Source organism: Bison bison, unplaced genomic scaffold (assembly GCF_000754665.1).
Source record: "Bison bison bison isolate TAMUID 2011002044 unplaced genomic scaffold, Bison_UMD1.0 scf7180017858770, whole genome shotgun sequence".
Lineage (NCBI taxonomy): Eukaryota > Metazoa > Chordata > Mammalia > Artiodactyla > Bovidae > Bison > Bison bison.
The window spans coordinates 2,755,237-2,778,818 of record NW_011489342.1 but is presented as its reverse complement, the minus strand read 5'-3'; the positions used below and the strand labels follow the sequence as shown (position 1 = coordinate 2,778,818).

Here is a 23,582-nt window from a genome sequence, read left to right as displayed (position 1 = left end):
GTCTTTAAAGTGCTGCCATAATACAACTTTTTACCTCCAAAAGTATACAAAGAATTTCTGACCACAGAAAACCAGTTCTCCCAACTAGTACTGCACATTTCTGTTATTCCCAGGTGGACAGTAAGTAAAAGAGGGATATTCTTAGGCCACTGCATTTTGAACAACATCAAAAGTGGAGGCTTGCTTTCTCTGGGTTTCAAGAGGCTGGCTGGAACAATTACCACCAGCATTCTAGCGAGGGCCTCGGGAGCCTGGGTTTCTGGAAGCAGACTAGCTGGAGAGGAGGAAAATGATGAGCTTGTTATCCGCTTTCCGGTCTCCTTCCTGGTGACCTCACCCGCGCCCAAGCCCCCACTCAGGCTCACCTCGTCACTCTCCAGGACAGCACGGGCCCATTCGTGTGCCTTGTACAGCTCGTGCCGGCGGTCTGGCTTCTCCTGGAACCGAGGCTCCTTTTTGGCAGGGTCGTCGTCCCCAAAACAGGGAGACTGTGCTTTGGGGACGAGTTTTACATCATCGACAAAGATGAAAGGCTTGAATATGGACCTGGAGAGAAAGGAGAGAGCTTCAGCCAAACCAGGTTCAGGGCCTGAGGAGGGCAGACACTCCTGGTTCAGCTCACAGCGGGTGGCAGGCAGGCACCTCCCGAGAGAGAGCACCAACTGCATATTTTAGTGACTATTTTAATAAAACTAGCTGCCGATTATAAGTTGCAAAGTGTTCTATTTACAGCGAGGAGACATCGACACAGACTAGCTTTGTTCTGGGAAGGCCATTTGAGAGCTGCTTTCAGTTCCATGAACACACACGGTGCTTTGAGGAAGGGTGCAATGGGCCACCGATGTGAGTTAGTCTTTCGCCACCATGGTCCACGGAACGAGGCCCCCTGGAAAGGCAGGGTCTGAGACCTCATCTTTTTTTTTTTTAGGTTCTACCTTATTTGAAAATGTTTGGAATATCTCTGACAGACTCAAGGAGCGCATAGATGAAGACAGATGACCAAAACAGAACCCCAGGGGCCCCAGAGAGGGCACGCCATAGAAAACAGAAGTCTGGTTGTGTGAGAGGGCAGCCGAGGGCATAGTAGGCGGCTGAAGCAAGAGCTCTTTGATTCGGCTCTTTTGGCACAAGGGGTATAACTTTGGGGACATGACTCTGTATGCGAGTGCCCATGTGTGTGTGCACATGTATGCGTGTGTATACCTGTGCATACCTAGGCACAAGCAACACACCCCTCCAGATGTGCACACACCCCGAAACAGCTGGGTGGGGGTCTGTGGCAACCACAGCTGCCTAAAACAGCAGGGAGAGAGCTTTACTGTCCCAGCTCTGCACCCAGAAAGAACACAGCTTGATCAAAGCAGTGTTCTGGGGGAGCACAGGCACCTCTGGGCCCCAAGGGTGGCCTGTGTTCAATCACACCACAGGGGCACCTGCAAAAGCAATCAGAGATAATGAGACACACGCACACGCAAGTGTATGGCTTCGATTGGGGATATTCTCCATCCTCTTAACTTGGTGCGCCTTGACCCACTCTGTGCCTCCAATGGGTGAGAAGTGAGCTGGGAAGTTGAATTCCTGAGCCCCAAGGTCCCTGGGCTATATCCAGTGTGCCACTCATTTTCACATACATCACCATCTGCAAAGCACTGGGAACGCATGATCCTTGCACCCAAACTGTGTCCTTGGACTTGAGCATCAGTATCACTCTCAGGCCCCACCCCCATCCTGCTGACTAGAACCTGCTTGTTAATGTCCCCAGGAGACTGATGACATCCAGGTCTAAGGAGCATGACCAGAGACAACAGTAACCAGTAGCGAACCCTCAGATTAGTTCCCTGAGGTAATCAAGGGAAAAGGACTCAGGTGAGAGAAAGACCGTGATCACAGCATGAAAGATCCAGCTCGTATTAATTTCATTTGACTACTGAAAGCAGCTGCACCCTAAGCTTGTGAAGTGGGTGAAAATGAGTTTAGTTGCTCAGTCGTGTCCGACTCTTTGCGACCCCATGGACTGTATCCTGCCAGGCTTCTCTGTCCATGGGATTCTGCACACAAGAATACTGGAGAGGGTTGCCATGCCCTTCTCCAGGGAATCTTCCTGACCCAGGGATCAAACCTGAGTCTCCTGCATTGCAGGCAGATTCTTCACTGTCTGAGCCACCAGGGAAAGGGGTGGGGCTGGTTAAGTGCTGTTCTCTGCAGGTGATGCAGACATACAGGAAACTGGCTCTGTCCACCAAGAAGTACGAAGCATAGGCACGTGGGCTGGACCTAATTCCACAAGGCTAAGTCCTCCCAAATTCCTTCCCTCCCTGAGATACCAGGAGCTACCTTGTACAGAGGGAACACTCACTACTACTTGCTACTGCCTCCTGAAAATGCAGCGCTTCTCTTCCCTCCTCCTGAATGTCAAGTGGGTGACTGCTGAAAGTGTAAGAAAATAATGCAAAATTTTTAAATGTCTATAGAATTTTGATCCCATGGAGTTGAGCTCTCCAACTGGTCATTTGGTTGAGGGCATTCTGAGGGTTTACTGGAAGAGGATAATGGATGGAGAGGGACAGAAAAGGCAGTGGTAAGGGAGAGTCCAGCAGAGAGACATCTAGAACTAACTGCTTCCGGGCCCCTCTGGTCTCAGACAACACAGCAGCCTCACAGCAGGCAAGCACCCTACCCTTCCGGGCCTGACAGCACTCGGGGTTTCCTGAAAAGTCAGTGCGCACACACCATCTTCTAGCAGACTGGAAGCCTCCTGCAGCCTCCTTGGCATGCACTGAGATCTCCTGAGAGACTCTGCAGCCCAGAGCCTGCATAGTTCACACCTCCTCCCTAGGCCTGGCGTCGCACAGAGAGGGTGAGAGCCAGGGCTCCCATGGGCTTGAGCTTGAACTTGGCGGTAAGGCTGGAGCAGGCTCAACCATGGAGAGTCAGAGGATTGGCAACGTTCAGCAGAGCTGCTGAGCCTGGGCTGCCAACGAGACCCCTTGGGACAAGGGTTCTCCCACTTCACACTGGCCCCAGGCCACACAGACGATGCTCACTTCTGTATCCCATACAATCCCCTGAAAGGAACCTCTCTTCTCCACCTCTCCAAAGTCCCAGTGAGAGTAATGTTTCATAGGCAAGCCTGTCATTTAATTTCTGGAACTCGGTGCTTTACTTACTATGCGGCTCAGGACCATCCTGAAACTGGCCCCATGGGGAGAACCATGGTACCGGATCCTCCTGAGCAACTGTCCAGGTCTGCCTGCCTCACCACAGCAGGGCCGGGAATTAGGCTGGACTCCAAATGCAGGTCTGTGTCCCCTCTTGACCTCTGACCAGCTGTGGGGTCCATCATTTTCCTCTCTGTCTCTCAATGGGCTGAAATGATCTCTCCCTTTCAGCTGCTAAAGCTATTGTGCTACTTCTCTTTCTATGTCATGAGGCTTATGAACCTGTGCTTTCAAGAAGTTCACGTAAGCACAGTTGTGGTCTTCTGCACCCAAGACACAAGATAACAGCAGAGTTAAAAAAAAAAAAAGTCAAAACCCCCTGCCTGATGGAACCTCAAGCCGGTCCACACTCACTGGCATGTGGAGGTTAGTTTAACATCACTGAGAAAGTGTCTGGTGGCATCTGTAAGACAGAGGGACTATATGTTTATCCCTTCTATCCATCCATTTTAACTTTAAAAATAAGTAAGTTAATAATATGAGGTTTCTAGAATATTCTAAAGCAGCCAAAGTCCTCCAAGAATTTTTTTTCCAAAGTCTATAAGGAACCCAGCATCCTCAGCTGCTAAAAACATGAAGTATGTTCATCAGGTAGTTGTGCTCACCTGGTCGTGTTAACTCTTTATGACCCCATGGGCTGTAGCCTGCCTGGCTCCTCTGTCCATGGGATTTTCCAGGTAAGAATACTGGAGTGGGGTGTCATTTCCTCCTCCAGGGGATCTTTCTGACCCAAAGACTGAACCTGTGTCTCCTGCATTGGCAGCCGGATTATTTTACCATCAAATGGTTAAAGGGAGATTCTTTTTTGAGACTGAATAAATAAAATTATTGCCATAATAAACCACAATAATATACCAGAATGTGGGAATTATCTATAATTCCATCCTGATCACTTACATCTATAGATCCAGAAAAGGGCAATGTGGAAAACTCAGTGGTTTCCAAATGTTTTGATTTCTTACCAAACATTACAGAAAATCACATTAAAAATACAAGTAGGTGAGAAGATGCTCTGACATTTTCCCAAAAGTGAACCTCAGATGGTAGCTTCTTAAATGACACTTGAATGAATGTATGTTCAGAGAGATGAAATGACTTGATCAAGGCCATATATCCAGCCAGCAGCAAAGCTGAACTGCCATGTGGGTCATGACCACCCCTCCCAGCACACCCAGCCACGGTGGGGCCCAGTTCATCACTCATACTGAGGACCCCAAGAGCAGTTCATGGCTGATTCTGACACAGAACTCTAGTATGACTGGCCAGCTCACATTTCTTACTTCAAACAGGGCTGTGCTCTTACCAATGATGCAGAAACTCCCAGAGTGATGGGCTTAACTTCTGCCCCAGAGTCCCTGGTGGATCTGCTCGCACAAAAACAGCAGCACAAAGGCCCCTGCTTGGATGCATCTGCTAAACTTTAAACCAATCTGATATGGGCCTGGAAGAACCAGTTTCCCTCAACTGCATGTGTCCCTCTGAATGGTTCATCCATGGGTCATTCCAGCTGGGCTGTGAATCACTTAAATCACATACATAGCTAAAGCCACATCTGGCTGAGAGCAGAACCTATTTGTGAAGGGCGTTTCCATTTAGAGGGAAAGAAAACTAGTACCTCTGGAGCCTGGGACACCCTTTGGACTGGATCCAGATACCCTGGGAGGTTTTAAAAAGTCAAAACCGTGGGGTGGGAGAGAGGAAAAAGATACTGCTGGGAGAGTTAGGAATGAAATCAAAGGCAGGGCTATTTTACACAAGGTCCTCAGCTGGGTGTCGTCCATGCAGGCTGCGGCCCTGTATTTACATAAACCACAGTGTCTATAACATTATCTCCAATAATGAAAAGGTTCACTTGTCACTGACATTTGAACTAACCAGATGAGACAGTCTCAATTGATGCAACGTAGACTCTCAAGCCTAGTACCTACGAGAAGAGGAAGCAAACACCACACACTCGCACACATACACACACACACACACACACACACCCTGTATCCCTTGCATCTCTCCAGTTCCCTGCCATAAAGTGGGTCAAAGACCCTCTTTTCCTAGAACTTCCTCCCTATTTTGTTTTCCAGGCTGAATTACATGGCCTAATGCAATTAAAGAAATGGGTTGGGAAATAGCCTACTAATATTTAAAATGGAAACACTTTTAATTCTTTCCTCCACTTGGTTTATCCTCCTGTATCTTGAATATTTGTGTTTTCTCAGATGTGATAGCTTCTAAGTAGTGGAAGCAATCAGCCCTAATTCATAGTGTCCGCTGATCTCCACAGTGTGAACACATTCACTGGGGCCCTTCTCAAGCCACCCGTGTGACATTACTGAACACAGGGTTGGGCAGACATGACATCATCAGCTCTCACAAACTCCAGCACAGCAATGGAACCTGGAAATTACACTGTCTCAAAATGCGAAGCTACCTCTCTGCTCTTTCCCTTCCCAATCCTTCATACAGATGAAGCTTTAACAGATACTGGCTTCCACGAAGCAAACGGTTAGAACTGGTGCACTAACGCCGATCAGTGTCACTGTATGGATGATCGAGGCACCAGCTGACTCATCAGAATATATTACATGATGGAATTTGCCCACTCAATAAAATTAAAGTTCTTCTGCATCTCCCTCTATCTCTCAAACTCTGGCTTTTGTATCTGCCTCCAATTCTCAAACTTATATAATACCTGGTACAAATCAGGAGGAAGAGAAAAGAGGGAAGGAGGAAGAAAAAAGGGGACTATGAGAACAAGCTATTTTGAGAGAAGGATCTATAATTAATACAGTAAGCAAAGAGCCGAGAAGTGCTGAAGCAGATAGAACAATAGTACGATCATGTCCTTCAGTTTCTAACATTAATTGGGAGGATAAATAACAGTCTTCTTTGATCATAATCTTCTGCAAGGCCACTGCTCCGAAACTATTTCCTGCAAACATCTCTCTAACGTTTGTAGCATTAGCAGAAGCCGGCTAAAATTTCCCTAATTTTATTACCTAAAACCCAAGAGTAGGTAATTATGCTTCCTGCTGACAAAATACAAAATGGTAAGGATGCCTAATTATAAAGAAACATTGAAATGTTGAATAGGAGAAAAAAAAATCTATGACAGTTCTATAGTCACAGTAGGCAATGTAGTTCATTTAACCATAGGTGATAAAAATGAATGTCTTCCAGGAAGCCCTTAATAGCCTTTAAGGTCTTCTCAATTAATTTAACCATGAATAATTTTCTTTTAAAATTATTTGAAATTTTCACTTTTAGATATTAGAAAGCTATTTTTCAGCGCATTTTTAGAATTGCACTGGGCTGTGTCCTATAGCCTAGGAAACAGAATGACTTTATCTTCACGTCTTGGCACCACAAAGCTCTCTTCTAAGCACAGCTGGAGCAGGTGTCTGAGAAGTCAGGAACCAAGGGGGCTGTTGTGGTCACTCTTCAGTTCAACCCGCTCTTTCAAAAGCTCCTTTCCCGGAAAAACAATGTCTAAAGACCTTGACAGGATGTTCCAGACAGATTCTGAAAGCCTACACGTATCCCTGTGGGCCAGCACAGAGTGCTCACAAAAGCCATCAGCAAGCAAGGTCAGCATCCACAAGGGAGAGGAAGGACAAGCCCCAGATCTGATCGACCAAAAAGCAGGGTAGGAGTGGGGTCACAGAACCAGGCATTCCTAATGGGGAGATCAAGTCAAGAGAAAGAAGCCAGAGTCAAACAAGAGGCGTGTCCTGAGAGGCTGCCTGGAATACTGGTGAGTGGGTGAGGCTCCTGGTTAGAGGCCAGCAGAGGGCCCACGCTGGGCTTGGGAGGTACTGGGGGGTGAGGAGACGGATGGAAACTCAAACTATAGAAGGATGCACAGCTGCAAGGGGTGCCATGCTGGCTCACGCCTCTGTGCCTCTGCACATGCTGTTCCCTCCCACCCAGAATGTCATTCCCACTTTCAGCACCTAACAAACCCCTCCTCTCACGACACCAGTGCTCAAGAGTTCTTCCTCTGTGAAGTTTCGCCTTCACTGCCTCCTTTGTGCCCCTCTTATCTTGTAAACAGTTAGTCTCTAGCACACAATAAGCATAATATTTGGTACACAGCAGGTGCCTAACAAGTGCTTATTGAATGAATAAATGAGTGAATGAAAGACCAAGGATAGTTTATACGGGATTTAATAGGTCCTGCTAGAAAGATCTACTTATATTGGGACAGGGAGGCCAAAGAGTCAGGGAAGGTACTTGGCTTCTCCCCTGAGTCACCTAAGACACAGTCCCTAGCTGGGCACTGCCATTGCCTGTATTCCTGAAACAACAAGAGGAGAGTAAGTATTTTCAGGTGGAAAGGGAATGAAATCAAACAGCTACAGATTCCGTGGCAGCAGAGTCAAAAGTTTGACACCCGATACTCAAATGATGATCAGCCAATGGAACACGTGAAAAATACCAGAGATCCTACTGGAATGGGCAGTCTTCTAGAGCCCTCCAGGCTGAGGAATCAGACTTACTGGACAGACTCCTAAGCCCAGCTTAAAATTCCTGACACAAAAGGTTTGGGTCAAGACATCTGTATTTATCAAAAACTCCCCTCAAGTGATTCTGATCATTTAGAAGTCACGATGGTTGTGTCTAAGTTACCAATGGCATGATCTTGGTGTGCAGGACTGAAAGTTACTGAGAAGGGCTGCTGTCTGCCAGGTAGACCAGAGATAGTCTAAAATAATAGCTAGACCTGTTATGCATTTACTTGGATTATCTCATTTAATCCTCCCAACAAGCATAAAAAAGTACGGTCTGGGATTGTGCCCATTGTATAGGACAGACACAAGCTTAGAGAGGTTAAGGGACTTACTGGCCATTAATACTAAGTGACAGAGGTGGAATTCAACTGCAGGTGGTTTATTCTAGAGGCCACAAGCCCTTTGCTGAGGTGTGTGGGCAGGAAGCAACGCCCTAAAACACGTCTTAGAGAAGAGGCCAGTGCCCTTGAAGTGGCTGCAATGTGCCTTGTCTCTGTGCCATTTTGTCCTCTAACTCACAGCCACTGGTGCTTCTGATCAATCTTGAGCTTTCCTGTTATCTCTTCTGTCTCACTGAGTTTTATTTATCTTTGCATCCCTCATATACAGCACAATGCCTGGCCCATAATACATATTAATAAATGTTTGTTGAATTTAAAACAATTTGATTCCATGACTGTGATGAACACTACATGATAAAAGCCAAGAACTTCCCTTTTTCACCTCTCTTGTACTGCACTGGCTATGGTGATATTGAAAAATCTGACTATATGTACAGGGAAGGGCAGGAACTCAGGGTGTGATTACTGGGTGAGCTCTCAGGGGAAGCACAGACTTGGCAGCTGTGTGACTGTCTCAGACAAACCTGGAAGGATCTGGGGTCCCAGTGAAGTAGTGGATGCATGGCGAGCTTCCGTTCTGAGGCAGGACAGACACGACACTGGCTGTGGTGAGGAAAGACTCAGAATCTACGCAGACTCCACGGGCTTTGTCCCGTAGGACATCAATCATAGTCTGCACAGTGATGCTTTCTGTAAAGAAAAAAGAGAGGGAGGAGGCAAGCTGCTAACCAAAATCCATTAGTTATTTCCCTTTTGAGTAACAGAACCCCTGAAATTACAGCTGGGAACAGAACAGCCCTACTTTAGGTGTGGTCACAGGACAGATCTTGACCAATGAGAGGTAAGCAGAAATGACGTGTGCAACTTGCCCGTCACATCCATAAAGAGGAATGCTTGCCCTTCATTCTTTTCCCTCCTTTCCTGCTGGCTGGGAGATGCCAGTGAGTGGACCACAAAACAAAGTCACATGTTGAGGTAAAGTAACCCACCCACCCTGGACTGTCTATATACATTTGGACTAGGAGAGAGAAACAAAGGTGCATTTTTTAAAACCACATTATTTTGGGGTCTTTTTGTTACAGCACTTAGCAATTCCTCAACTAGTACAATATGCAACAGAATGATATTCATAAGAAAGTATACAATCTATGCAGAGCACCAAGCAAGCTCTCTGGTATAATCCTGCTGGTTAGAGTTAATATTATATCTAGGGAATGACCTCTCTACAATGGTAAATATACACAGAGAAGTCTTTCAAATATCGAGAACCATAAGGACTATTGGCTCTGAGTTCAGATAAAAAGACTAACAAATCTTCCACTACATAGGACTCTGGTTCTTCATTTTCTCCCTCTGTTGGTAATTCATTAAAACAGTATTTTTTCAATCTGTATTCACAAAGATCAAATCAAAGCAACACATGGGAAAAGGTATCTTAAACTTTGCTACTACAACTCATATCCTTTTTGTAAATATCTCCATGGATAACACATTGCACCTAAAAATATTCACGACAAGTCCCCAAGTTCTTCAACTATCCAGGGTTCAAACTTCCTCCCTGTCTCATAAATGAATCTATTGATTTAAACCAGGATCTGACAGGTTGATAATGTCTCTTATAACTCTTTGAATCACTGCCTCTCATTTCCCCCCTTGCATTTTATTTGCTTGGCCATTTCTCCTGAATCTCCCATACTCTGGACTTTTTAAGTTGCACTTTGCAGATGGTGTTATTAATATTCTCCTCCATCCTCTGAATTTCTGGCAAACTAGTAGCTAGATCCAGAAGCTGCATCAGGTCAATGTTTGATATTTTTGGCAGGACTACTTTACAACTGGTATTATATATTATACTTTCACCAAGTCAGATTTTTTCAAATAAAAACTGTAGTTTTTTATAAGATTCTCATTTTTAAATAGATACTTTCTTACCTTTCTACCCAGAATATATTAATAAAGTTTATAGCAAAAGTCCTAAAGTGTTCTTCTACATTAAGAGTCAGCCAATTTTTTCTTTAAGAACCAGCCAGGGAACAGTTTAGCCTTATGGGCCCTGTAGGCCTTCCCAGATGGCTCAGTGGTAAAGAATCTGCCTGCCAATGCAGGAGACTCATGAGATGTGTGTTCAATCCCTTGGTCAGGAGGATCCCCTAGAAGATGAAACGGTAACCCACTCCAGTGTTCTTGCCTGGAGAATCCCATGGACAGAGGAGCCTGCCAGGCTACAGTCCGTGGGGTCGCAAAGAGTTGGACACGACTGAACGCACACACACATACACACAAAGACACGGGCCCTATAATCTCTGCTGGACTTGCTGCAACTGCTCAACTCTGCCACACAGCACGGAAGCAGTCATAAACAAGAGGAAAATAAACAGGTGTGGCTGTGTTCCAGTGAAATTTTACTTACAAAACAGGCATCTACCAACAGGTCAACTCCTATTCTAAATCACCAAAGGCTTGACTCACAAAACACATGTCTCACCAGCAAATATAAAATGTGGCCATTGTGGTTTATGGGGAAGGGTTTTCCACTCAGGCACAAAAGTAACAAGCTACCAGTCACCACATTTACTTAAAAATGGATGCTGGCTAAGTCAATATCGGGTGGGAAATAGAGGGCTCATGAAAGGAATTCAACAATTTGACTCAACAAGTGTTCACGGAACAAAGGGCCATAACAGGCATCACAAGGGGATCCTAAGGTGAATAAAAGATAGCACCCCTGATGTCAAGACTCAGCAGGCTAATGAAACAGGGAAATATACAGAGAAGATACGTCAAATGTACAAATGCTGAGGTATAAGCAAGACTGCACTAAGTGTTTCAAAGACAAGCATAGTGACATCAGCACTTAAAGGAGAAATGGGAGCAGAAACGTCCATGGATAAAAAGCATCATGTAAAAATAAATGCAAGTTGTGGTCATAGACTGCACAGCAAGGACTTTAGCACAAGTCAGTTTCCGTACACAGGACAAGCTCTGTTCTCCACTTCTCCTCTTTGCTTATTCTCCCAAGTTCAAACAAGGTCTCTGAAATAGCTGCAAGACAAATGGTATGAGAGAGAACTGTAAGGAACACCCCAACTCACCTTCTTGCTTTTCTAAGGTGTCTCTGCCTGAACAGCAGGTTAGATGGTCATCAGCTGGAGAAAAAACTTCAGAGAAATTAAACTCATCCTCTCCCGTCCACCAACCTTGACTCTGAGCATAACTCCTGAGTTCCGGATGCTCTGCGTCGATTTTAGTCGTGAGCGAAAGCTGATTGCAAATGCACTTGACTCCCTCTGTAAAGAATACAAAGTCCAACTATTTAGACATAGACTTATAAAGACTTTATCAAGAAATGGATGTTACAGGGCAGCTCTCCCCTGCAACTTGACTCTAACTATATGGGGGAATCAATTTCATTTCTGAAGAGAGAAACATAAGGTCCTTGGTCTTCTTTTAAGATCTCGTAGAAGGTTTGAGCAGCCCTAACACATTTTATCACGTTTTCAATGAGTGAGTCACTTGACCTGACAAACTAAACCCCAAGAGAAAAGTGAAAGGTTTTTATTTTTATTTTATTTTATTTTAATATTAATATTTTATTATTATTCTCATTTACTACCCATTAAAATATTTTAATGAAATATTAATATTTTATTTTATTTTAATATTTTATTATTATTCTCGTTTACTACCCACGAGAAAAGTGAAAGGTTGCTTGAAAGAGGCTCTGTATTGCTAACAAGACTCATGAATGTCGCAGCTCCAGACATTTCTCCTCATCAGGTTGCTGCTGCTGCTGCTGCTAAGTCGCTTAGTCTCGCTTAACTATCGCCCTCTGCTCAAATCAATATATACGTTTTTTGTTTTTTTAATTTTTAAATTATGGGACTTCTTCATTCAGATTTTTTTTCAGGCCCCAACATTTAGAAAAACACAGTGACCCTGATAATGAATTATGTATTTATTTATTTAGGCCACACTGTGCAGCTTGTAGGATCTTAGTAACCTAACCAGGGATTGAACCCAGGTACCTGGCAATGACAGAATGTAGTCCTAACCACTGGACGGACCACCAGGGAACCCCCAATAATGAACTGTTTTAAAATAATGGAATGTATGTGCAAATATGTGTGTATTTGGGTGCCCAGAAATGAGGAGCACATTAGAGCCTGCAGATGTAGCACTGAGAGGGTCTGTAAGTCTGGGCACCATGGCCTTAGCTCCTCCTGTCCTTGAAACTCCCCACCAGCCACCCCCACTCACCTGTGATCTTCTCTGCAGCCCAGTACTTCCCTACAGTCTCCAGCACCCACGCCTCCTCACGGTCCACAATCAGAAATGCACTTTGGAAGCTGTGGCAGGAGTTAGCATCTTCATAATAATTCCCACCCTGTCCATGTTCTTCCAACAAGGCGACGATGACGTCTAAGGCTTCTTTAGCTGTTGCCCCTCTCTCTAAACCAAGCCTGAAGTAAGAAGACCAGAAGCACACCTGTCATTTCACACCACCTCATTATTAGCACAGGCATCAAAGGTTGGGACCAAGCTGAGTTATGAAGAATGCCGACGTGCATAACTATGTTAAACACTCAGGCTGATACGCAAACAGATAAACAGCATTTGAACTCACAATACATAGCACACATTCCATTCAAAATCATGGGGGCGTTTTCTGTCTTTGGTCATGCCCTTTCCACACAGTCAGGAGCCCAGTGGCTTCTCTCTCTTGAAAGGAAGCTTGGCCATTTCTCTTTTTCTGTTTTCTAACTCTGACTCCCCTGAAGCTGGCCAGCTTCGTAAAAGACCTTAGCAAGACAATCTCCCTGTGGCTTGTTCTCCCTCCCGCCTCTGGGCAAAAGGAAACCTCTGCCCAGTCCAGCCCTGACCTCTATGATTCTACACCAGGTATTCGGGTTAGTAATAGCAGTGCTCTATAGCCAGCCACTGTCCTCTGTGAATGTAATTCACCCACCATCTCCTTAGGAATGGGCGGCTGGTTAGGACAAGACCAGTCCTTTTTCTACATCTTCTACCTAACAGCCCACCTCCACTGGTGTGACTTACAGCTTCAGTCATTCAAAAGGACCAACTTCTTCCAAAGTGAAACAGCCATCTCCTCCCAGCCTTTCCAATGAAGAGACTCCTTAAAGAGGCCACAGAGACCGCCCTCTACATGACTTGAGCCTGCGTGCTTGCATGCTAAGTCACTTCAGTCGTGTCTGACTCTGTGCGACCCTATGGACTGTAGCCCCCCAGGCTCCTCTGTCCATGGGATTCTCCAGGCAAGAATACTGGAGTGGGGTGCCATGCCCTCCTCCAGAGGATCCTCCCGATACAGGGATGGAACCCACATCTCTTATGTCTCCTGCATTGGCAGGTGGGTTCTTTACCACTGGCGCCACCTGAGAAGCCGTGTAACTTGAGCAAGTTATATCATACAGTTGAACTTCAGTTTTATGTCACCAGTAAAATAAGCACCTACGTCACTGAGTACTAGGAAGATGGGTTTTATGAGATGATGAACATGAAAATACATGGCACCGGCACCCGGGACCAAGTAGGTGATCAGTAAGTTTTCAGACACAGCAGACCGTGGCAGAAAAACAAATGACTCAGAGATAAAGGGACCTCATTTCTAATTCTGCTTCTGTTATCCACCAGGGGTAACCTTTTTGAACTTTGATTGTCTTGTCTGTAAAGTGAAAAACAGTACTGTTTCCCTCTCAGGCTGATTTGAAAGAGAATGGCAGGTAATGGGTGCTCAGTAAATTTCTATTTATTCGTCTCTTCATTCAAATTGTAATGTTGGTCACAGAAGCGTGGAGTCTCAGAACAGAGGCAATGGAACCCTACTAAGATGGCAGCAGAGGCCAGTTCTGGGTGAGTTTTCAACTTGAGATGCAATTACTATTAAAATTCACCCAGTTTGATTCTTCCTGAAAGGACGTTGCACTGTGCTGCCAGGGAGACGAAGAGATAATGGGACTCCATGATCCGGATTTATCTTTGCAACAGGCTTATTTTCAGAGATTAATTATATACCAATTCATCTGGCATTTCTCAATTTAAGCTTATTTAGGAAGCCTTGATGACAAGGCAATGCTTTGAGAAGCTGAAGCCTTAGGGGAGTCATATAAGAAAAAATTCATTAGAAGATGGAAGTAGTGGACTCTTCTGTTGGTCCCTGTCATCTTCTCCAAAAAGGAGCAGAGGAGATAAGCACTCACCTCATCTCGAAGGTCCAGAGCGAACAAGTGTGCTGCAAGTGCCTCTCACAGCCAAGAGCTGGCCTCACAGGAGGGCCCCTTCCTGCTTTCCACAGGTCCCTGGTGGCTCCCGGTCATTCTAGGCAGAATGCACCCAGGGCCTCTGCAGGGCCCCGCTTACCCGTGCAAACAAGCACTGGGAGGAGCCTGTGAATGCCCAGCCAGGGACAGCAAGGTCACCTTTGGCAGCTGTGACTTCTCTTTCAGTTTTTCTTTCAAAGATTTATTAAAAAAATTTTTTTTATTTTGAAGTGGACTATTTTTAAAGTCTTTGTTGAATTTGTTACAGCATTGCTTTTGCTTTTTGTTTTTTCGGCCCCAAGGCATGTGGGATCGTAGCTCCCTAACCAGGGATGGAACCGTGGCCTCTGCACTGGAAGGCAAAGTCCTAACCACTGGACTGCCAGGAAGTCCCTCTCTTGCAGTTTCTAACTTACTCCCCTACTGTTCTGCCCGTTTGCACCCCACACTGACTTTGGTGCCTTCTGCAGTGTGTGCAGGAGGGCCTCTGCACTCCTCCACAGACATGATTCTGATTAAACCCCTCATGCCAGGACCATGGGGAAAAGATCCCCATCTGTCCCACCTGACCATTCCCAGGTGGTCTCCCTGCCATGGGCCGAGAATAGGACTGCTAACAAAGCTGTGGACGACAGAGGGTCGCGTCCTTTCCACCTGAGATCCAGAGGTGCATCTGTACCTCTGGATCCAGGCCCACAAGTCACCCACCATCAAGAGGCCTATTTTAAAGCCTTTCCCAACATTTCCCCTCCTAGATGAGGCGCATCCATGTGATGCCAAATGAGAACAGGGACTTTCTGGTCTCCACGCCTACTTTCACTCTGGCTGCTATACCTCCATCATGGGCTTGACTGGAGCAGGAAAAGGATTGAAATTAACTACGCCAACAGTTAACTATCAATCAACTGTTAAGAGTCTCGCTCTGACATTTACCTTCAGCATAACTCAAATCCTTCAGAAATGTGCGCCTGGTCAGGTTATTCTGGGTCTTGGAGTTAGATGCTCCCAAATTCAGATCCTTATTTTTTATGGAAAATTCTGGAGGAAATGCCTATTTGGAGCCAATGGCTTTCTCACCGGTATGTCGAACTCACTGTGTCCGTTCTGGAAAGGTGAACACAGCTTACCAAGGAAGATGAGCACCCTCCGCACTCCCAGGCTGCAAGCTCCCATGTTTAGGAACACTGCTCGTTTGTCTTCTTGATCCCTATGCTTCCACTTATTAGGAAAACCACTGTGCCACTGTATCCCAATTAAGGTGAAACATGGGGCTTCCCAGGTGGCACAGTGGTGAAGAAGCCACCTAGCAACGCAGGAGACTCAAGAGATGAGGGTTCCATCCCTGGGTCGGGAAGATCCCCTGGAGTAGGAAATGGCAACCCGATTCAGTATCCTTACCTGGGAAATTCCATGTACAGAGGAGCCTGGCAGGCGACAGTCCATGGGGTTGCAAAGAGTCGGACACGACTGAGCACACACATGCAAGTTATAATTAGATTTCCTGAAAACACATAATCACTCTCCTGCTGCTGCTGCTGCTAAGTCGCTTCAGTCGTGTCCGACTCTGTGCGACCCCATAGACGGCAGCCCACCAGGCTCCCCCGTCCCTGGGATTCTCCAGGCAAGAACACTGGAGTGGGTTGCCATTTCCTTCTCCAGTGCGTGAAAGTGAAAAGTAAAAGTGAAGTCACTCAGTCACCGCCCTAGAGAAAGTCATAAAAATAAGTCAATCCCCCTCCCCTTTTAGGAATGAGCCTATACAGATGCAGATGCAAATAACCTTTCTTATTCCCCACAAATCAAGGGGTCTGCAAGGCCTCTCTTGGTTCACTGTTTTTTGGTTATCAAAAGGTTCCCAGCTTCTAGCCAGAGGGATGAAAGCAGGAGGGGGAAAAGTGGACGTTAATGGCTGCACTGATTTAGAAGAAAGGTGTGTGAAACCTTTGGACTAGCCTCAGTCTCCTGGTATCCAGAGCTTCCTGGCTCCTGGAGAGAAGTAACCTGCACTCTAGTACAGAAGCAACTTCCCTGAGGGGGCAGGCACCCTACACCAGGCTCTGTGGAAGCCACAGGCAAGTCCCTTAATCTCCCTAAGCCTCGGTTTCCTGTCTACCAAACAGAAGTAGCCGCACTGCTTCACCAGATTGTGGTGAGAGTTAAATGAAATATTCTCTGCAAAACACACTACACAATAGTGTTTTGGAAATAGTAACTCTTATTTCCACAGGTTCTTTCCTCCTATAGACACTGGTTATTGTGTTGCTCAGTCACATCCAACTCTTTGCAACCCCTAGGACTATAGCCCGCCAGTCTCCTCTATCCAGGGTATTCCCCAGGCAATAATGGGGTGGGTTGTCATCTCCTACTCCAGAGGATCCTCCTGACCCAGAAATCGAACCTGTGTCTCCTGCATTGGCAGGCAGATTCTTTACACTGCGCCACCCAAAAAGAGCAAAACCAACACTGGCTGAACCCCCTTTCAAATCACCAGTGAGCCCTCACACTCACCAAAAACACCAGGAAGAATTGTCTTATGTAAGAGATTCAAATCACCTTTTTACCGCACTGCTCTCTGGTGTCTATTTCCACCCTGCTTCTGACTTAAATAAGCTGTTTCTTTGTGTGCTCTCCCATACCTGTGCTGTGTCTCTAATAATAAACTTTGTACCTGTTTTGGAAATGGCAACCTGCTCCATTATTCTTGTCTGGAAAATCTGGGCAGAGGAGCCTGGTGGGGTCCATGGGGTCATAAAGAGTTGGACATGACTGAGCATGCACGTGCTCCCGCCCCTAAGTCCCTCTGAAAACATGTGGAGCTATAGCACCCATCAGCTGGGAGGCGCTTAGACGTTGATCTAGGAGGAATTCTGGCTCAGGGGTCATTTTTAGGATTCAGTCGGTATGGAATGGCTCCTCAGTATCTGACTGTGTGTGACTGAACTGATCATAGCTGGTGTAAAGCTGAGACCCTGAACTCACAAAGAGCCACTCAAGGTGCAGATACCACAGCAGGGTCCTCTTCACACACCTGTCTTTGCATTGTAATAGCTGGTCATGGGTGGCCAGGAAAGGAGTTGAAGCTAAATGACTATAATTAAACTTACCCTGTCATCTACTCCCAACATATGTTACTGTCCCAGACCCTGGTAACTATCACAACCTCAATTACGTGCTAAATATATCTTCTCTGTCTACATCCCTGGGCCTTGTAGACCCAGGTGAAATGCATCTCCTTGAAGCACTCCTAAACGGATGCAGCCCATTATCATCTCTGAACATCCAGCAGTGTTTGCTGAAAACCTGGGATTCTGTGCCGTTTATGTGGCTAAAAATCTCCAATTGCCTTAAGACACATTTCTCCTCCTGTCATCTTAAATTGGTCTAAAATCTTGCATTGCTCAATCTTCTGTCCTCTCCCTGCAAACAGACTAAGATCTCTTTGAAGTGTCTGAGCTTCTTTATGCGCCTACAGAGTCTAACACAAAGCACACATTCAATAACTCTGGTTGTCTTATAGGTTGATGAACTTGAAAAGATACGTCAGAAGCACTGAAGAAAGGAAAAAACCACTCTCTTCTGTCATCCCTTAGAAATCAACTGTTTAAATGGTGATATTTGCCAGTTCTATTAATCCCCTCCATGAAGACAATGATAACTCAAAATGCAAGGGTGTAAATGAGGCATAAAAGGGGCATTATTTTCCATTGTTAACTCTTCATTTTCAGTATTTCTCTTAAACAGGGAGGTAAAACTACTGGGACAGCTGTCAAAACATAAGCTGAAAATTTGTTATTCTCTCCATTTCACTCTGTTGATCAAGAGAGAACTCATTATAAATATGAGGCTTTTTCTTCCTTTTCTCCAGCTCAGGGGACCTGCTCCTTCTGAGTTTATAATAACCTGGAATAGTAGGGAAGGGTGGGGAAGGCATAAAGGCAATGTGGCATCAAAAAAGTGTCACAAACTGACCTGTCGACCAGGTGAAAGAAGCTATGGGCCACAGACGTCTTTGCGAACATGTGCAATTTCTCCCTGCAAAACCTATAAAATGTAAAAACCTCCATTCCTTGGTGTAGCATGTCCCCTTTGGGAAGCTCTGGAGGTCATCCAATTCAGGACTCACACTGAACAAATGACGGGAACGGACACTCATGGTGTTTCCACACTGAGAACCAAGACCTCCAGCTCTTAGCCCAGTCCCCCTTCAACCATGCCGTAAGTCCACTGCATTTCACTATTTCAGGAAAAAAAGAAACTACTTCAGAATGTCGTTTCATTCCTGCCACTTTCTACTGTAGTCATTCTTTCCAAACTTGGCCACTGATCAGCCGCTGCACACCAGGGACACAGCCCTAGCCCTTGTGACACATTAGTGAACAAGCCAACGGAGACCTCCATCTTGCCAAGCTTACATGTCCGCCTCTGCGCTTCACTAACGTGTTAAACGTGAATGCATTACCCTGTGGCTGAGAGGGGAGAGAAAGAAAAGAGGACAGAGACATAGAGGGGAAAGGAGGGAAGCAGTTTCTGTTCTTTCTTCTTTTTTATTTTATGTGGTATATATGTATTTTTTCTATTTACTTTTATATATTATTAGATATATTTCAAAGACCATAAAATTGACCCATTTAAAAGTGTCATTGAATGATCTTTAGTATCTTCATAAAGCTGTGCAACTATCACCATAATCTAAGTTTAAAACATTTCAAACACCCCAAAAAGAAGCCCCGTACCCATCAGGAATCCCTCTCTATGCCCCACTCCAACCCCAGGAGACCACTTTCTGCTTCTATGAATTTGCCTATTCTGGGTATTTCATGTAACTAGAATCATGTAATATGTGACCTTTTGGGTCTGGCTTCTTTCACTTAATATAATGTTTTCAAGCATAGCAGGTATCAGCACTTGATTTTTTTTTTTTTTCTGAATAATATTCCATTGTAATCTACTCTTTTTTCCACCACCTCCAAATTTACATCAAAAGGCATAAGTCACCTTTGGAAGGACTGCATAACAAAGTATGAGGTTTGAGAGAGATAAAGCCCATCCCCACCCCAACCTGTTTTGAGCAGTTGTCTTTAAGAGCCACCATGCAGTACCTGACCAGATCCATCCCCAGTAAGGCTTCCGTCTCAGCAGCTGGTTCTCTGGCATTGATGGCTTCGTTGGCTATGCACACTCCATGTTCATTGGCTCCCATTTCTGCCCCCCAAAGCCATGCAGGTCTGCTTATCACAATGGCATGGGTCCTGGGAACTTGGTTGATTGAAATGTAAGTGCACTAAAAAATGAAGACAGAAGAAAGAAAGGGCCATTATCTGTCAGGTACTACTTAGTTTTCACCTTGGTATTTACATTAAACCACCACATCCATTACAAACAGAGCCGAGAAATAAAAGGCCTTGGGAACAACTAGACTCAAAAGACACCGCACATCTCAAAGCAGCTCAAAGGTTTCCACAGTGAGTTTCAATCTTGCCACTCACTCAGTTTCCAGTCTCTTTAGTTTAAGCCAATCTGTGCATAATGAAGATACCTATCAGATCAGATCAGATCAGTCACTCAGTCGTGTCCGACTCTTTGCGACCCCATGAATGGCAGCACGCCAGGCCTCCCTGTCCATCACCAACTCCTGGAGTTCACTCAGACTCACGTCCATCGAGTCAGTGATGCCATCCAGCCATCTCATCCTCTGTCGTCCCCTTCTCCTCCTGCCCCCAATCCCTCCCAGCATCAGAGTCTTTTCCAATGAGTCAACTCTTTGCATGAGGTGGCCAAAGTACCGGAGTTTCATAGCATCAGTCCTTCCAAAGAAATCCCAGGGCTGATGTCCTTCAGAATGGACTGGTTGGATCTCCTTGCAGTCCAAGGGACTCTCAAGAGTCTTCTCCAACACCACAGTTCAAAAGCATCAATTCTTCGGCTCTCAGCCTTCTTCACAGTCCAACTCTCACATCCATACATGACCACAGGAAAAACCATAGCCTTGACTAGACGATCCTTTGTTGGCAAAGTAATGTTTCTGCTTTTGAATATGCTATCTAGGTTGGTCATAACTTTCCTTCCAAGGAGTAAGCAGTTTTAATTTCATGGCTGCAGTCACCATCTGTAGTGATTTTGGAGCCCAGAAAAATAAAGTCTGACACTGTTTCCACTGTTTCCCCATCTATTTCCCATGAAGTGGAGGTCTATTTTCATGTACCAGATATTGAGCTGGTCTCTGCCCTGAATATTCTGTATCTGGTCATTTCAAAAGGCATGGATGGCCACCAGCATTTCAAACAAGCATACCTATTTATTTGCAAAACTCCTTCTAGATTAGTGGTTTTCAAACTCTGTAAAAGTTATAGAGCTCTATCTGTAAAGGAAATTGTACTTAGACGCCTAACATAGAAAGCAGATAAAAAGGAAGATGCTTTGTCTGCAGAACAGAGGTCCCTTAAGCTTCCTGCAATGATCCCCGTCTCCTTAGAACATAGTTTGACAACCTACACGATTGCTCTGGTGTACAAAAGAGAAAAACATGGTGACACTTTACATATCACTAATGCATTACGCGTACACTCTCTTATCCACTATGCTTCCCAGTCTGCCCCATTTGATCCCCACACTAAGCCCATGAGGAAACAGTCCAAGAAAGGCGTTTTCTGAACTCCTTTTACAACTGTGGTACAAGCCACTTAGAGCTGTGTCTTACCTCCTCCGGTCCCATGCCTGTTCTTCCATTCACCTCAATACACTTTGACCAGTTCTATTGTCTTTATGCTTTGGGGTAAAAGTTTGCATGGAGGAAGGATTCTGAGGCTAAAAATACTTGGAAAGAAATAGCTTGGTCTAGATTAGCTCATTCCTTTCCAAGTAAAGACAGCAGCCTGGAAAGCACTCAGAGCCTTCCCCTTCCCACACTGGGCCCCTAGGAGACTCCACTGGAGCATCAGGAAAAGCACTAAACTAGGCTGGCCTCGGGGCCTCCTGACACTGATATTCTAGTATCTATGACACCCTCTTCCCAAGAAGGCTGCGCAACTCAGGGCTTTAAATTATACAGGGCTTTTTAGCTGTCAGGGGAGAACTCTATCAGCCGCAGCATCCATTTACACTTTAATTTGGGCATCTGAAAGCACTGGATCAACTGCAGCCTTAGATCTCTTTTTTTGATTCAACACCCAGTTATATTTCTGAATGCAGCCCAGAAAGCTATTCTGCATTGATTTTCCATAATCTCTAAACCCCAGGTAAGGGCTGAAATGAACACTCACTGGTCATGTGACATCTGTATCTTCACAATCCACATTAGGTATTGCTCTGCCCTGGGATAATGTTATTTCACTTGGTAACTATTTGTAAACTGAAAGCTGATTAAACTCAGAGGTTGTCAAGAGACCCTTGAGTTTTTCATGGCAAACTGATAATAAAATATACTCTTGAAATGTTTTCCCCTATTCAGTTCCCTATGGTTATTTATTTTTTAAAAAAAATGATCCTTTGACAACAAAAAACTGGCCAAAGCACTAAACAAACTATGGTCCTCTGCGCTCTTCTACATGGAATTGCAGGATATGTGTTAGGATTGCATTATTTCATGCAAAAAGCAGTCCAGACATTGATCAACACTTTCCAAAACCCCTGTACCCACTGAGGTCGAGTGACAAATTCTGTCTTGAAAAGACTGAGTAAATAGGGAAGGAATCTCAACTTCCTAAGCACAGATTTATCATAATTTTTTTAAGGACAGGAAAAAAGCAAAAATAGGAAATGAGCTTATTTATTTGTCCTCAAATTCATGTCTACACCTTCATTCCCATTTCATCAATTATCTACACCACACACAAGAGCAGCAACCACACACAAGGCATCTTGTGCAAAGTGCTGCTGGCAGATAAGTCAGTGAGGGGCCCAGTCTCTGTCCCTTCAGTTGGCAAAGGAGAAGGCACACACACAAATGACCATGACCACCGGCCAACTTAAGGCGTGTCTGCTTAACAGGCACTGCATCTCCCCCTCCTCCCACCTTATGAAAAGTGAAAGTCCCCAGTAGTGCCCAATTCTTTGTGACCTCTTGGACTATACTGTCCATGGAATTCTCCAGGCTAGAATACCAGAGTGGGTAGCCTTTCCCTTCTCCAGGGGATATTGCTAACCCAGGGATTGATCCCAGGTCTCCCACATTGCAGGTAGATTCTTTACCAGCTGAGCCACAAGGGAAGCCCAAGAATACTGAAGTGGGAAGCCTATACCTTCTCCAGGGGATCTTCCTGATCCAGAAATCGAACTGGGGTCTCCTGCATTGCAGGCGGATTCTTGACCAACTGAGCTATGAGGGAAGCCTTTGCACTTCTGATCAACCCAATCCTGCTGTTCTTTTTCCTTTTCCAATTCCACTCCATTGTAACCCTTCCAAAATACTATATAATTGACTTATGTACTGCATGTGCAGTTTATGTATGATATTTTCCCAGGCTAGAATGTAAGCTCCATGAGAGATACAGAAATGAGAGAGGGCTCGATCCCAAATCTAGTACATAGCAGGCATCAATAAGTGAATGAATGAATCAGTAACAAAGGTCAGAGGGAGCATAATTGAGGTTCAAAGGCAAGGAAACACATCCAAGAGGGCGGAGGTTTTATCAAGTGGGTGACATTTGAGTTGACCTTGCAAACCGCACCAGACATGGAGGTATTTCAGACAGAGGAAAGAGAATGAGAAGAAAAAGGTGGGGATGTCAAAAATGTGTTTCCGGTTCAGGGAGGTCCTCCACTCTGCCACTTAGGGAAGCCGTGATGGCACCGAGTCACAGGACTGCAAAAGCATAGTAAGTACTGACTGATAAAAGTGCTGAACGCTGAATCCAAAAGACCATATGGTCTTCGTGGGAGTTCAAAATACATGCAGCCAACTTGACACTTTTCACACCAAAATTGGAATCGTGAGGAAGCAAGGAGATCCCCAACTAGACATATAAGCTAAATCAGCCCCTTTCAAGCACCAGGCTGAACGCTGATCCCCAGATCCCTGCACAGGACACAGGGCAGCCGGTGAGGGGGAGCTGGTGTGTGAGCACCCCAGTCTTACGTGTGTGCGCTCAGTTGCTCAGTCACGTCCAACTCTTTGTGACCCCATAGACTGTAGCCTGCCAGGCTCCTCTGTCCATGGGATTCTCCAGGCAAGAATACTGGAGTGGGTTGCCATTTCCTTCTCCAGGGGATTTTTCCGACTCAGGGATTGAACCCTGTGCC

General features: G+C 45.3%; 1 protein-coding gene across 2 annotated transcripts in view; it reads right to left on the bottom strand.

The window, feature by feature from the left end:
- SCRN1 (secernin 1) overlaps positions 1-23,582 on the bottom strand; it is a 66,494-nt gene that overhangs the window by 6,225 nt on the left and 36,687 nt on the right. For both annotated transcript variants that reach the window (XM_010829338.1, XM_010829328.1), the window contains exons 3-7: positions 19,445-19,626; positions 12,322-12,524; positions 11,157-11,351; positions 8,589-8,754; positions 366-546 (exon numbers count right to left, since the gene is read on the bottom strand). In XM_010829338.1, coding sequence (XP_010827640.1) covers positions 366-546; positions 8,589-8,754; positions 11,157-11,351; positions 12,322-12,524; positions 19,445-19,626 — 927 coding nt within the window. The remainder of the gene's footprint in view (positions 1-365; positions 547-8,588; positions 8,755-11,156; positions 11,352-12,321; positions 12,525-19,444; positions 19,627-23,582) is intronic.